The sequence below is a fragment of the Saimiri boliviensis genome, chromosome 14 (genome assembly GCF_048565385.1).
Source record: "Saimiri boliviensis isolate mSaiBol1 chromosome 14, mSaiBol1.pri, whole genome shotgun sequence".
In the NCBI taxonomy this organism is placed as follows: Eukaryota; Metazoa; Chordata; class Mammalia; order Primates; family Cebidae; genus Saimiri; species Saimiri boliviensis.
The window spans coordinates 27,631,951-27,647,913 of NC_133462.1; the positions used below are offsets into that span (position 1 = coordinate 27,631,951).

The 15,963-nt window shown below is 43.0% G+C and overlaps 2 protein-coding genes across 2 annotated transcripts in view; both read right to left on the bottom strand.

Moving 5' to 3' along the window:
• Positions 1-5,503, bottom strand: part of LOC141581139 (zinc finger protein 680-like) — a 29,223-nt gene extending 23,720 nt beyond the window's left edge. The window contains exon 1 of the mRNA XM_074385654.1: positions 5,332-5,503. The gene's annotated coding sequence lies outside the window, so the exon portion shown is untranslated. The remainder of the gene's footprint in view (positions 1-5,331) is intronic.
• Positions 1-15,963, bottom strand: part of LOC101048102 (uncharacterized) — an 80,815-nt gene that overhangs the window by 34,749 nt on the left and 30,103 nt on the right. Inside the window, 2 exon segments of the mRNA XM_074385658.1 lie at positions 14,561-14,695; positions 14,698-15,660. Of these exon segments, the coding sequence (XP_074241759.1) occupies positions 14,561-14,695; positions 14,698-15,660 (1,098 nt within the window).

Genomic DNA, 15,963 nt, shown 5'->3' on the forward strand with positions numbered 1-15,963 from the left:
ACAGGTGTGAGCCACCACACCTGGCTTTGTTGTGGGGTTTGAGGGCCATCTTCAGCCTTTTTAAGTTTGTGCCAGATGTTGGGGGCAGATTGGGAGATAAAATGGGTATTAAGAACAACAGTTCCAGCCGGGTGCGGTGGCTCAAGCCTGTAATCCCAGCACTTTGGGAGGCTGAGGCGGGTGGATCACGAGGTCAGGAGATCGAAACCATCCTGGTCAACATGGTGAAACTCCGTCTCTACTAAAAAAAAAATACAAAAAATTAGCTGGGCATAGTGGCACGTGCCTGTAATCCCAGTTACTCAGGAGGCTGAGGCAGGAGAATTGCCTGAACCCAGGAGGCGCAGGTTGCGGTGAGCCGAGATCGCGCCATTGCACTCCAGCCTGGGTAACAAGAGCAAAACTCCGTCTCAAAAAAAAAAAAAAAAGAAAAAAAAGAAAAACAGTTCCTTCTCGGGAGTCAGGGTTAACGTGAGTATATTTTTGGAGGGCCTCTGTAAGGTGGGCAAGGAATTGGGCAGGATTTTCATCTGCTCTTTGGTAAATTTCTTTGAGTTTTTCAAAATTCACAGCCTTATAGGCAGCTTGGTTAAGGCCTGCAATAAGGCAAGTAATAATATGGTTACAGGATGCCCGGCCGGGGTCTGTGGGTTGGTGTTCCCAGGAAGGCTCTTCCCGGGTGATGGCCGCGGCTTCTATGGGCTTAGTAAAATTTTGACGATGAAGATCATCAGCATATGCCTGGGCTGCAAGCCATACTCTTTCCTTCTCGTCCAGAGGATTAGAAGAGAGGATAATATGGAGATCATGCCAAATGAGTTAATAAGACTAGGTGAGATATTTAAATTCTCTGATATAAGTATCGGGATCAAAGGAGAAAGACTCAAGATTTTTTTTCAAACTGAGAGATTGGAGAGGGAGAAGGGGATGCAGACTTGGACGATCCCTTTGGTCTCTGCTATCTCCTGGAGGGGAAGCAAGGGAGCTGGTTGCTAGGCATGTTGGGCTCACGAGTGGGTAAGGGGTGGGGATGGAGAGGTCTCTGAGTCAGAAGCAGGGTGGTTAAAGAGAGCAAGGAAAAGTGGTAGGGCCAGCGCAGGGCATACAATGAAGGATCATGATGCTCTAGTGGGGAATCAAGATTTGGTCAAGGAAGAGGAAAATCGGCAGGGTCAAAAAAAGAGGAGTCATCTGCTGGGGCTATGGGGACTGTGGCAGGAGATGAGTCAGGTTTGAAGAGGGTGAGGAGGATTTGGAAAGTAGAACAAGGTGGGCAGAGAGAAGGATGACTATGGAGAGTGAAGAAAGCCTGAACATAAGACCATTTCCCATTGTGATGGCAAAAGTTGTCTAAGTCTCTAAGTATATTGAAATCAAAAGTGCCATTTTCAGGCCACTGGGAGCCACTGTCTAATTTGTATTGAGGCCAAGTGGTATTGCAGTAAAATATATGTCTCTTAGAACGGACCTCTGAACAGAGGCCATGGGCACTGAGATTACACAGGAGACACCCAAAGGGGATAGTTTAGGGAGGGGCAGACCGAGAGGCTCCCATAGTGAATGGGGGAGGGAGGTAGAGGAAGAAGATACTGCTGATGACAAGGACAGCGGGGACATCCCTGGTCCAACGGGCTTTGTCCAGAATAGAGGAGGTAGCTGCCAAGTCAGGCTGGAGGAATTGGAGGTCTGGAAGCTGGAGGAAGCTCTTGGCCCAGCGCTGGGTCTTTCAGGAAGGCGGAGATGGTCAAGGGTCCCGGGTAAACTGCAAGAGTCTCTCTTACTCACCCCAGCAAAGGCTCTGATGGTGAATGAGGTCACCAACAATGGGATAGTCTGGGAGATCCTCCAGATCTTTGGCAGGTTCGGGAAGGGGAGGGTGGGCAGGAGAGAGGTAATAGGAAAGGGAGGGAGGCTATATATATATGTGTGTATATATATATATATACACACACACACACAGACACACACACACACACATATATATATATATATATATATATATATATATATATATATGAGAGAGAGAGAGAGAGAGAGAGAGAGAGAGAGAAACCTCTAAGGGTGTCCAGCCAGAGTCTACCCACTTCCGGGTTTTGGCACCAAAATCTAAGGTCAACAGAGAGAAAGGATGAGAAGACCCAGTCAGGCAGGCAAGTTTTTTGACCTGCCAGTCTGCTCCATAACAGTCAGAAGAGGCAGCCCCAAGCTTACAAAATCAAAGTGTTTATGTGGGTTGAGAGGGTCCTAAGGAAGTCTCCGGATGGAGGTATCTATCAGCTTGTAACAAGCACCAAGATAGTTTAGCAGCTTTTGACAAATTTATAATACATCATCCTGTGACTTTCATGGCAGCAATTTGAAAAAAAACAAAAAACAGGAATTTACATGTATGTGTAAAACAGAAATTTACAAGTACTTTTCTTATTACCTCCCCCATGCTGTCCAGATGGCTATAATCAGGCTTTGCTCATGGTAGCACATCTGGTAGCCTTGCTGTGGCACCTAGATAAGAGTTTAGGAATGTGGTTGCAGGGCAATCAGGGTGGGGGTCAGCTGCATTGAGGGGTTTTCTGGGGCAGCTTGTCCCTAACAGTTGGCAAACTTAGAGAACAGCAGTGCTTATTGGAAGATATGCATATCCTTTTTTTTTTTTTTTTGAGATGGAGCCTCACTCTGTTGCCCAGGCTGGAGTGCAGTGGCATGATCTTGGCTCACTGCAACCTCTGCCTCCCGGGTTCAAGTGATTCTCCTGCCTCAGCCTCCCAGGTGGCTGAGACTACAGGCATCCACCACCACACCCAGCTAATTTTTTGTATTTTTAGTAGAGACAGGGTTTCTCCATGTTGGTCAGGCTGGTCTCAAACTCCTGACCTCGTGATTTGACTGCCTCGGCCTCCCAAAGTGCTGGAATTATAGGTGTGAGCCACCGCACTGGGCCAGAAGAGACACATATCTGACTCAAATGTCAAATCAGGCGATCCTATTACTTGGGACATTCTCCCATCCTTAACCTACTCAATAACATGCTCAAAGCTCTCCCTCCCAGAAGACACTGCACTTTGCCCTACTGCGTGTCCCTGGTGTTTTTCTGCTTTGCAAATTCTTGCACTGCCTCCCTGTGGTAGGGTTTTTTGTTGTTGTTGTCTTTTAATATTGTTTTTCTGCCTTCACAAATATGAGAGAATTCAGAAAACAGGCATTATTTTTGTCTTTTTCTCTAAATACAGCCATCCAATTGACTGACCAGGAAGAACTGGAGTTGGGGAAAGAAAACCTTAAAGTCCCAAAAGGTTCTGTTTGTATGGAAAGGGTAAACCAGGATATTCCTCTCAGCCTCAGGGCATTCAACTGCTCTCCTGAGAAGCGACATTCCCACACATCAGGGTGTCCTCTGGAAAGAGATTACCAAGGGGCCGATATTCTTCCAAAAGACATAGCTATTGTGTTTATCTTGGGTTATCTCAAACCAGTCCTAAAACTCAAGACTGGAAAAAGAGCAGAATGTGGCTGAGGAAACTCTAAACTGTGTTCCATCAAGTTTCCAAACAGAAACCTAAATTTAAAGATATCCTGATACAGCATTTGTGCCTAGGGAAGATAAAAAAAGAAAAAGAAGAAAGATTTTTTGACAGTGGAATGTAAGGGGATTAATTTTTGCTTTCCTCTCATGAAATATTTACAAATAGAAAAGTACAATAAAAAAGAAAAAGTTGATAATGTGAAATGGAGGGGAGAAGTTGGTTTTGGGGAATGTTAAAAAGAAACTGGAAATTTAAGATTTTACTGCAAGCCAAGTTAGGCTGGCAGAAACAGAGTAGTGGATTTGAGACCCTGCTTGACACACATTTGGAAAACGCAGAAAAAAGCAAACCAACAAACAAACAAAAAAAAAAAAACAGCCGGGCGTGGTGGCTCAAGCCTGTAATCCCAGCACTTTGGGAGGCTGAGGTGGGTGGATCATGAGGTCAAGAGATCGAGACCATCCTAGACAACATGGTGAAACCCCACTTCTAATAAAAATACAAAAAATTAGCTGGGCATGGAGGCGTGTGCTTGTAATCCCAGCTACTCAGGAGGCTGAGGCAGGAGAATTGCCTGAACCCAGGAGGCGGAGGTTGCGGTGAGCTGAGATCACACCATTGCACTCCAGCCTGGGTAACAAGAGCGAAACTCTGTCTCATTAAAAAAAAAAAAAAAAAAAAAAAAAAAACAGTGACTCTGATTAAAGTTAAAATAATTAAATAGCAGGTAATTAGACTGAAGTGGTTCTAGGGATCTAGGTTCCTGTGTAGCAACAACAACAACAACAACAAAAATCTAACTCAAATCCATAACTCGAATCCATATCTTGTTAGTTACTACCTTAGGAGAAAATAAAATTCAGTCTTAATCAACCATAAATCTCCAATTAATCTGATTATATAACCAGAAAATTTTCTCCTGCACACTCCAAATGAAGCAACTTCATAACTGCACCCAATCAATTCTTTAATTTGATTTGCTTCCTCCCAAACCTTAAAGACTTTTCTTTCTTTCTTTTTCTCTTTTCTCTTTCTCTTCTTTCTTTTCCTTTCTTTCTTTCTTTTTTTTTTTTTTTTTTTTTTTTTGAGACGGAGGTTCGCTCTTGTTGCCCAGGCTGGAGTGCAATGGTGTGATCTCAGCTCACTGCAAGCTACCCCGCTGGGGTTCAAGCGATTCTCCTACCTCACTCTACCAAGTAGCTAGGATGACTGGCATGCACGACCACGCCCGGCTAATTTTGTATTTTTAGTAGAGATGAGGTTTCTCCATGTTGGTCAGGCTGGCCTCGAACTCCTGACCTCATGTGATCCGCCTGCCTCGGCCTCCCAAAGTGCTGGGATTACAGGCACGAGCCAACCACGCCCGGCTAAAGCCTTTTTTTCAAGACCCCCTGATAGTCCCTAAATGACAAACCACGTCTGGGAGTTACCCCATTGGTTAATCACTGTTTGCTCATATTAACTCTTTAATGGTGCCTCCGTTTATTTTTAAACAGGATGAAGTAGGGACTGGGGACCCCACAGACCACAGCTCCATCCACGCAGGACACCTACACTCAGCCAGCATCTTTCCCTGATGCCCTTCTCATCACCTCACAACCTGGGGAAGATGCGAGGCTGCGGGCGCACAGCTGCAAGCCGCTGAGGCCAAAGCTGCCGCTTTGCTGAAACGGGACAGGACGCACGGGGTCCCTGCACGGCAGGAGACTGAGGGCTGAGCTACGTCGATCTCAGGCCCACAGACTCGGTCCCGCCACCGCCATTTCTGGCCGGCTCCCCAGTGTTCGGATGCCGTGCCCCGCATACCCACCATTTTGCGGCTTCAGAGGTGTCCTCGGATTTAGCTATGAATGTTCCAATACCAGTAGGTCACAGAGCGATGGACGGTGAGGCTGAGGCTGTGGCAGAATCACCAAGACCTCCATGTAAGAGGACACAGAACAGTAGAGCAAGAACGTCAAGCTCCGGCTGGAGCGAGACAAAGACCCCGCCAGATACCAGGAACCGCCCCTTCCTCTCTGGCTGTGAATCTGATTGGACGGTTTCCATCCCAGCGTCTTGATTGGATAGGCCTCCAGATTCCCCGCCCTCAGGCCTTGAGTGACAGAAGATGCGACCGAACAGTGCACCGAATGAAGCAAGAATGACAGACAGGCTCTTGGCCCCTGTCATTTTCAGAAAGGACTTTCGGTCTGTGCTGGGTTTAGTTCTCCCCAGGGGTAATTTTTTAATCTTGTGTTTAAGATTATGTCCACTTATAAATTGTATACACACACATATGTATGTTGTTTATAAATGGAAACACTATGGCTGGGCGCGGTGGCTCACGCCTGTAATCCCAGCACTTTGGGAGGCCGAGGCGGGTGGATCACGAAGTCAAGAGATCGAGACCATCCTGGTCAATATGGTGAAACCCCGTCTCTACTAAAAATACAAAAAATTAGCTGGGCATGGTGGCGCATGCCTGTAATCCCAGCTACTCAGGAGGCTGAGGCAGAATTGCCTGAACCCAGGAGGCGGAGGTTTCGGTGAGCCGAGATCGCGCCATTGCACTCCAGCCTGGGTAACAAGAGCGAAACTCCGTCTCAGAAAAAAAAAAAAAAAAAAAAAAAAGGAAACACTATAATAATTATTTTAATATTTAATATTTCACAACTTTTCTGGCCTCTGATCTTCTAAGTAGGCAGCCTGAGATTTTAAAAGAAAAGCAATCCTCTAAGAAATAAGATGTGTTAGGGCCGGACGTGGTGGCTCACGCCTATAATCCAAGCACTTTGGAGGCCAAGGCGGGCGGATCACCTGAGGTCGGGAGTTCAAGACCAGCCTGACCAACATGGTGAAACCCCGTCTTAAAACAAAACAAACAAAACGAAACACAAAACAAAAAAAATTTTTTTTAAAAGAAGAAATAAAATGTGCCAGGCGGTAGCTCATGCCTGTAATCCCAGCACACTGAGAGACCGAGGCGAGTGGATCACCACAGGTTGGAAGTTAGAGATCAGCTTGGCTAACATGATGAAACACCCTCTCTACTAAATATACAGAATCAGCTGGGCCTTGTGGCGTGTGCCTGTAATCCCAGCTACTCCGGAAGCTGAGGCAGGAGAATCGTTTGAACCTGGGAGGCGGAGGCTGCAGGGAGCCAGAATCTCGCCTCTGCACTTCAGCCTGAGCAACAGAGTGAGCCTCCCAAAGTGCTAGGATTACAGGCATGAGCCACTGTACCCAGCCTTGATGAAAGTCCTAATGAGAAACAATAAACATTCTCAGATTTTGGTGAGAAACTTTGGACTGAGGCTGGTTCAACTTTGGCCCCATGTGTAACAGAAATAGAAGGGTCAAAACTGACATGGCAATAAATGACTTTCATCACCTTAATGAATTTTTTTTTTTTTGAGATGGGAGTTTTTTGTTGCCCAGACTGGAGTGCAGTGGCACCATCTGAGCTCACAGCAACCTTTGCCTCCTGGGTTCAAGCGATTCTCCTGTCTCAGCTTCCCGAGTAGCTGGGATTACAGGTATGCGCCACCAAGCCTGGATAATTTTTTATTTTTAGTAGAGATGGGGTTCCTCTATGTTTGTTGGTCAGGCTGGTCTTGAAATCCTGACTTCAGGTGATCTGCCCACCTTGGCCTCCCAAAGTGCTGGGATTACAGGCGTCAGCCACTTCGCCTGGCTGGAAGTTATTTTTTTTTTGAGACAGTGTCTTGATCTGTCACCCAGGCTGGAGTGCAATGGCACAAACTTAGCTCACTGCAAACTCTGCTTCCTGGGCTCAAGCAATTCTCCTACCTCAGCCTCTGGAGCAGCTGAGATTATAGGCATGCACCACTGTCCCCAGCTTTTTTTTTTTTTTTTTTTAGGTGGAATCTCACTCTGTTGCCCAGGCTGGAGTCCAGTGGTGCGATCTCTGCTCACTTCAACCTCCACCTCCTGGGTTCAAGCAATTCTTCTTCCTCAGCTTCCCAAGTAGCTGGGATTACAGGCATCTGCCACCATGCCCAGCTAATTATTGTATTTTTTTTAGTAGAGACGGGGTTTCACCAGGTGAGTCTCGAACTCCCGACCTCAGGTGATCCACCTGCCTCAGCCTCCTAACGTGTTGGAATTACAGGCCTGAGCCACCACGCCAGGCCCTTATTTTTGTATTTTTAGTAGAGACAAGATTTTACCATGTTGGCCAAGCTGGTCTCGAACCCCTAACCTCCAGTAATCCACCCACATCGGACTCCCAAAGTGCTGGAATTACAGCCATGAGCCACTGTGCCCGGCCCAGAAGTTATTTTTTATCTTACTACTCATAGCAATGCATAGCAATAACAAAGATTGACACATCTAGATATAAATACACATAGGAAGACAAACGCATAGAGAATTGTATAAATAGATCTATATAAATGTTCATGTATACAACATATTCCCCAAAATACTTTTTTTTGAGATGGAGTCTTGCTCTGTCACCCAGTGTAGAGTGCAGTTGTGTGATCTTTGCTCACTCAACTTCTGCCTTCCAGATTCAAGCAATTCTCTGCCTCAGCCTCTGGGGTAGCTGGGATTACAGGCACCTGCCACCACGCACAGTTAATTTTTGTATTTTTAGTTGAGATGAGGTTTCACCATCTTGGCCAGACTGGTCTTGAACTCCTGACCTTGTGATTCACCTGCCTCAGCCTCCCAAAGTGCTGGGATTAGAGGCGTGAGCGAGTCACAGCACCTGGCCCCAAAAGACATTGTTAATCTTCTAGCATGCACTAAAGATGCTGATGTAGAATTCCTGTTTTCTTCTACTAAATAACATGTCAAAATGCAACATAGCCATGTAATGTTGTTTATGTAAATATAAACAAAGCTTTATCTTCAAGGGCAAGGCTGCAGAAATAAGCTGAAAATAAACCCATGTAACACATCTGTCCAGCTTAGTATTGCAGCACCCTGCATTCCTCAGTGTGTGCATGTTCTGTTCACATCCACTATTTGGGGCCTGCCTTGATAAAGCCACAGTCACTATTTTTTTTTTTTTTTTTTTTTTTTGAGACGGAGTTTCGCTCTTGTTACCCAGGCTGGAGTGCAATGGCACCATCTCGGCTCACCGCAACCTCCGCCTCCTGGGTTCAGGCAATTCTCCTGCCTCAGCCTCCTGAGCAGCTGGGATTACAGGCATGCGCCACCATGCCCAGCTGATTTTTTGTATTTTTAGTAGAGACGGGGTTTCACCATGTCGACCAGGATGGTCTTGAACTCTCGACCTCGTGATCCACCCGCCTCGGCCTCCCAAAGTGCTGGGATTACAGGCTTGAGCCACCGTGCCCGGCCCCCACAGTCACTATTTAGATAATATGGAGATGACATCTGACATACTATATTTCTGAAAGTTTCTCTTTTTTGTGGTAGATAAACATTATGTAGACATGCTCGTTACTCATTTTGTGTTTCTGTATTTATCTAGCCACCTATTTATATGTACAGAAAGAAGCCTATAAAACAAAGTGGGTCCGAGGCTGTTTCTGTTTTCTTTACCTACAGGTTAGGTAAATTCAATCGACTACTTAGCTCAGTGAAGATTTACTCAAACCAAGCCACACACATCACATTTTTTCCATAAATGTAAAAACTAACCTGTCACCTGGGTGTTTTTTGTTGTTGTTGTTTTTTTTTTTTGTTTGTTTGTTTTGTTTTTTGTTTTTTTTTGAGACAGAGTTTCACTCTTGTTACCCAGGCTGGAGTGCAATGGCGCGATCTCGGCTCACCGCAACCTCCGCCTCCTGGGTTCAGGCAATTCTCCTGCCTCAGCCTCCTGAGTAGCTGGGATTACAGGCACGCGCCACCATGCCCAGTTAATTTTTTGTATTTTTAGTAGAGACGGGGTTTCACCATGTTGACCAGGATGGTCTCGATCTCTCGACCTTGTGATTCACCCGCCTCAGCCTCCCAAAGTGCTGGGATTACAGGCGTGAGCCACTGCGCCCGGCCACCTGGGTGTTTTTAACTCTGGTCTCATTAAACCAGCCCAGTGAGGTTCTGTTCATCTATCTAGGAGCTGACAGAAATGCTTAAAACCAGTGGGCTGAGCCTTCCTCATGAAGATTTGGACCTGGAAAATAAGAGCCATGTATGGTACTTTGGTGAATGTTCAGTATCATCCATTTGAAATATGGTCAAGTACCACATACCATTATGTTTGCTTCCATCATCACCATCTGCTTTCTAAAAAGAGACCAACTTCTTTTTTTTTTTTTTTTTTTGAGATGGAGTTTCACTCTTATTACCCAGGCTGGAGTGCAATGGCGCAATCTCGGCTCACTGCAACCTCCGCCTCCTGGGTTCAGGCAATTCTCCTGCCTTAGCCTCCTAGCTGGGATTACAGGCATGCACCACCATGCCCAGCTAAATTTTTGTATTTTTAGTAGAGACGGGGTTTCACCATGTTGACCAGAATGGTCTTGATCTCTTGACCTCGTGATCCACCTGCCTCAGCCTCCCAAAGTGCTGGGATCACGTGTGAGCCACCAAGCCTGGCCCAGCTACTGCGCCCGGCCCCTGACTTCTTTTTCATTACCATAAATACCTGACTTCTGCCACAAAGACAAAAAGACAAGAGTGTAATTTTACATCACACACCCTTGGAAAAGAGTTCTTATCTTGATGGAAGTTCTAAAGAGTGAGCAACAGATTACATGACTACTAGGAGCTAGATAATTGATGTTTCACTAACAAATGTTCATTTTCACTTCTGTATTGTCTCAAGTTATGTTAATAATGAAGTAATAACATTTATCCAGGAAATTTCAAAAAAAAATTTGTAATCAGCCATAATAGTAAACAAAACAGGGAAATGATTTTTTAAGTCAAAATTTTTATTTTACGGCCGGGTGCGGTGGCTCACTCCTGTAATCCCAGCACTTTGGGAGGCCGAGGTGGGTGGATCACAAGGTCAACAGATCAAGACCATCCTGGTCAACATGGTGAAACGCCGTCTCTACTAAAAATACAAAAAATTAGCTGGGTATGGTAGCAAGTGCCTGTAATCCCAGCTACTCAGGAGGCTGAGGCAGGAGAATTGCCTGAACCCAAGAGGCAGGTTGCAGTGAGCCAATATCGTGCCATTGCACTCCAGCCTGGGTAACAAGAGTGAAACTCCGTCTCAAAAAAAAAAAAAAAAAAAAAAAAAAAAAAAATTATATTTTACAATTAAAATGCTTCTAGAAATGAAGAAAAAAATATACAAACAAATGAAAGGCTGCCTGGTAAACATGGTGAAAGCGTGCCTCTATTAAAAATACAAAGATTGGCCGGGCGCCGTGGCTCAAGCCTGTAATCCCAGCACTTTGGGAGGCCGAGGCGGGTGGATCATGAGGTCAAGAGATCGAGACCATCCTGGTCAACATGGTGAAACCCCGTCTCTACTAAACATACAAAAAATTAGCTGGGCATGGTGGCGCGTGCCTGTAATCCCAACTACTCAGGAGGCTGAGGCAGGAGAATTGCTTGAACCCAGGAGGCAGAGGTTGTGGTGAGCCGAGATCGCGCCATTGCTCTCCAGCCTGGGTAACAAGAGCGATACTCTGTCTCAAAAACAAAAACAAAAACAAAAAAACACAAAGATTATCCAGGGGGTATGGTCACACCTGTAATCTCAGCTCCTTGGAGGCTAAGGTATGAGAATCACTTGAGCCTGGAAGACAGAGGTTGCGGTGAGCCGAGATCGTGGCAATGCACCCCGGCTTGGCAACAGAATGAGACTCCATTTCAAGCAATACAAAAACAAAAACAAAACAAAATAAAACAAAAAACAAAAGAGAAGGAAGTAACTGTATTACTCACAATACCTAAGGTATGGAATCAACCTAAGTGTACATCAGCAACTGAATGGAGAAAGAAAATGTGATATATGCAAACAATGAAATGCTATTTAGCCCTTAAAAATAAGAAAGTCATTATTTCCAACATTCATGAATCTGAAGGTATTATGCTAAGTAAAACAAGCCAGCACAGAAAAACACCTGCCTGTATCAAAATATGCCATATAAGGCATAAATATATACATATACTCTATACCCACAAATACTAACAAATTTCAATAAAAATTTCACCTATGGAAATATATATATATATATATATATATATATATTTTTTTTTTTTTTTTGAGACTGAGTCTTGCTCTGTCACCCAGGCTGTAGTTCAATGGCATGATCTTGACTCATGGCATCCTCTGCTGCCCAGGTTCAAGTGGTTCCCTTGCTTCAGCCTCCTGAGTAGCTAGGACAACAGGTGCATGCCAACACGCCCAGCTAATTTTCTTTTATTTTAGTAGAGACAGGGTTTCACCATGTTGGCCACGATGGTCTCGATCCCCTGACCTCATTCATGATCTGCCCACCTCAGCTTCCCAAAGTGCTGGGATTACAGGTGAGCCACCGCACCCAGACATTTGCAAGGTCTTTTTGTTGGTGGTGGTAATGGTGAGACTGAGTCTCGCTCTATCATCCAGGCTGGAATGCAGTGGTGCAATCTTGGCTCACTGCAACCTCTGCCTATCAGGTTCAAGCGATTCTCATGCCTCAGCCTCCCTATTAGCTGGAATTACAGATGTGTGCAACCTCACTCAGCTAATTTTTGTATTTTTAGTAGAGATGGGGTTGCACCATATTGGCCAGGCTGGTCTGGAACTCTTGACCTCAAGTGATCTGCCTGCCTCAGCCTCCCAGCGTGCTGGGATTACAGGTGTGAGCCACCACACTTGGCAGGGAACAATATTCTTCAACTCATTTATTTAAAGTCACTGGCAACATGATTCCTAGAGACGTTATGCCATTATGTACGAAATAGTATATTGCTATCATCTTGTACCTACAACCTTGAGTAAGGTGGGATAGGTTAAAGTTAGTGGCATAATAATGCTTCATTAAACACACAATAAAATAGTCTTAACATGGTAAAAAACAAAATCATGTTCACACATAATCTAACAATTTTTAAATGTACTGCATTTTATCACATAAAAGTACAATTAGTAAAATATGCTAGTTTATTTTAATGTACTTTTAATTTCACTCTAATGTAGGAAAGTGTTATTCTGAACACCTACCTTATCCATTAATTGAGTTAACTACAAAGAGCCTCTTCACTTATATTTTCATTCTGCATCTTACATTTTAATATCCTTACTGTTTTATAGAAAAGGTCATTAAGTAATGCCCAATAAAAAAGCATCTCTAATATTTCTGATGCAGCAACAGTTGATCACATGCTTTCACATGTGAATACAATAGGAATAAAATAACAGCATAAAGTAATCTGAAAGCTGTATTACATCGTTATTCAGCTTTCAAAAATTTTTTTCAAGGAAACACATATACTTTCAATGTAATAACAATGCTTCAAAAAATCTTTTATTAGATTTATATACAAATAATTTAACAACTTTAGTTGTGGATTAGTTTCTATACTCAACACTCTGATTTAGTGTAATGTCTGACATGTCAGTGCCTTATTTGACTGTAAATTCTCTGATGTTTACATAAAATTAATTTTGAATTAAATATTCTTTCATGTTTACTGCATCTGCAAAAATATATTTTAGTATAAACTCTGGTCTTTTCTAAGCTTTAGTTTTTGAAAAAACAGTGTTTCTAAATTAATTGCATTTGCAGGACTCTTGACCAATATAAATTCCCTGAGGCTGAACAAAAGTTGAACAACTGCTTCAAGGTTTTCCTCTAGTACAAATCGTGTGCAGTAAGATCTGTGATACAGGTCAAGGTACTATAACCCCCTTTACATTTGTAATGATTGTTTACAGAATATTCTTCTTCACTTTAAAGGCCATGTTCTGAAAGATTTTTTTAGTAATTGTACTTTTAATGCTTTTATTAACTATGAACCTTTTTTTTAGCCAGTCATTTTTTATTTGAGGTTCATTCCCATTAGGATATAAAAGGATTCAGCGATGATCAAGATTGTGTTCCTTAAGGAGGGGATCGGGGCAAGATCATGGGGGGTAATGCAGAACGTATCCTCTTCTTCAGTGGTACTTGTGTAACAGCTTGTGCTTCAGCTCCTTGTAGGAAAGGCAATAGCTGAAGAGCACCCAGGCTGCAGACCACGGTAACCCCTGAGATGCTTCCTTTCTTCATGCTCCTATACTTGTACTATGAGTAGTAACCTCTTCAAAATGCTCTGGCAATGCCACTAGGGGTGAAGTTCTGCATCAAGATCCAGCTTGGCAGCTCCTCTAGATTGACCTCCAGAAGTAAAATGTGAGTAGACATTAATGGCTCACCCATATTCTTTATATTTGTATGATTTTTCTCAAGCATAATAGCTTTCCAGTGAAATAAGGTGGAAGCACTGATTACGACGTTTGGCCACATTCTTCACATTTGTAAGAGTTTTGCCAGTATGAATTGTCTTACTTACAATACGGTGTGGCAACCATATAGAGGCTTTGTGAAACCATATAGGGTTTCACACTAGTGTATTTTTTTTAATGTATAGAAAAGTTGTAGGTGTTGGTAAAAGCACTGTCACATCTTTCAGGTTTGTAGTTTCTCTTCAGCATGAATTATCGTCATGTCTTTTAAGAACTGACAACTTGTGGCCAGGTGCAGTGGCTCACACTTGTAATCCCAGCACTTTAGGAAGCCAAGCCAGTGGATCACCTAAGGTCAGGAGTTCAAGACCAGCCTGGCAAACATGATGAAACTAGTCTCTACGAAAAATACAAAAATTAGCCAGGTGTGCTGGTGGACATCTGTAATCCCAGCTACTTGAGAGGCTGAGGAAGGAGAATGGCTTGAACCCAGAAGGCAGAGGTTGCAGTGGCTAAGACTGTGCCATTGCACCCCAGCCTTGGTGACAAGATGGAAACTCCATCTCAAAAAAAAAAAAAAATTGAGAACTTTTTAAACTTGTTATAGGCTTTGCCACATTCTTCACGCTTGTAGGGTTTCTGTCAAGCATGAATTACGTGTTGAGAACTTCCTTAAGTCTTTGTCATATTCTTTATATTTGCAGGGTTTATATTCCATATAAATTCTCATATTTAGTAAAAGTTGAGGGCTTGTTAAAGGCTTTCCCACATTCATCACATTCTTTGGGTTTCTCTCCAGTATGAATTATCTTAAGTTTATTAAGGGTTGAGGAACATTTAAAAGATTTGCCACATTCTTCACTATGTAGGGCTTCTGTCCAATATGAATTCTCTTATGTTTATTAAGGGCTGAGGACCAGTTAAAAGCTTTGCCACATTTCTCACATCTGTAAGGTTTCTCTCCAGTATGAATTATCTTATGCTCAGTTAGAGTTGAGAATGCAGTAAAAGCTTTGCCACATTCTTCACATTTGTAGGGTTTCTCTCCAGTATGAGCTCTCTTATGTTTAGTGAGGCTTGAGGACCAGGGAAAGGTTTTGCCACATTCATCACATTTGTAGGGTATATCCCCAGTATGAATTCTCTTATGTTTAGTAAGATTTGAGGAACGGTTAAAAGCCTTTCCGCATTCTTCACATTTGTAGGGTTTCTCTCCAGTATGAATTATCTCATGTTTAGTAAGGGTTGAGGATGAAATGAAGGCTTTGCCGCATTTATTACACTCATATGGTTTCTCTCCTGTATGAATTTTCTTATGTGAAAAAAGGGTTGAGGGGTGGTTAAAAGCTTTGCCACATTCTCTACATCTGTAGGGTTTCTCTCCAGTATGAATTTTCTTATGTATAGTAAGGTTGGTGAACTGCTTAAAGGCTTTGCCACATTCTTCACATTTGTAGGGTTTCTCTCCTGTATGAATTTCCTTATGTGTAGTAAGGCTTAAGGACTGATGAAAAGCTTTTCCACATTCTATATATTTCAAAGGTTTTTCTCCAGTATGTTTTATCTTATGTCTATTTGAATTTGAAAATTTATTAAAGGCTTTCACATATTTGTCGCATTGAAATATTTTTCTTTGGGTAGTTCTCAAACATTGGTTAAGTCCATTGTAACCTCTTTTGTGTACCTTATACTCATCCACGCTTTCACAGTCTTTTTTGAACTGTAAATTGTCATGTTCACATTTTTCACATCTTCTCAGTATCACTTTTTGGAAAGCATCTTTTATGCTCTGCTCTGGCCAAAGATCTTCGGCTAAATGTGAACATATAACTGAAAGAAACAATAGAAACATATTACTTCAATTGCTAAACTCAGATAAATAAACTTTACAAACATAACCTATAACATTACACAAACTACAAAAGCAAAATGACATAGCAAAATACCACAAGCTGTAATTTCTTTCTGGAGAAATAAATGTAGCAAAAACATACTGTCCAAAACACATTTTAAAAATTTATAAATGAATTAAATTTATCTTAGGGCCCCCAGGTGAGCACAGTGAGAAGAGCCACATAGAAGAAAAAAGAAAGTCTATTATTTATACCCAACACAGCTCTTTCTGCTCTCTAG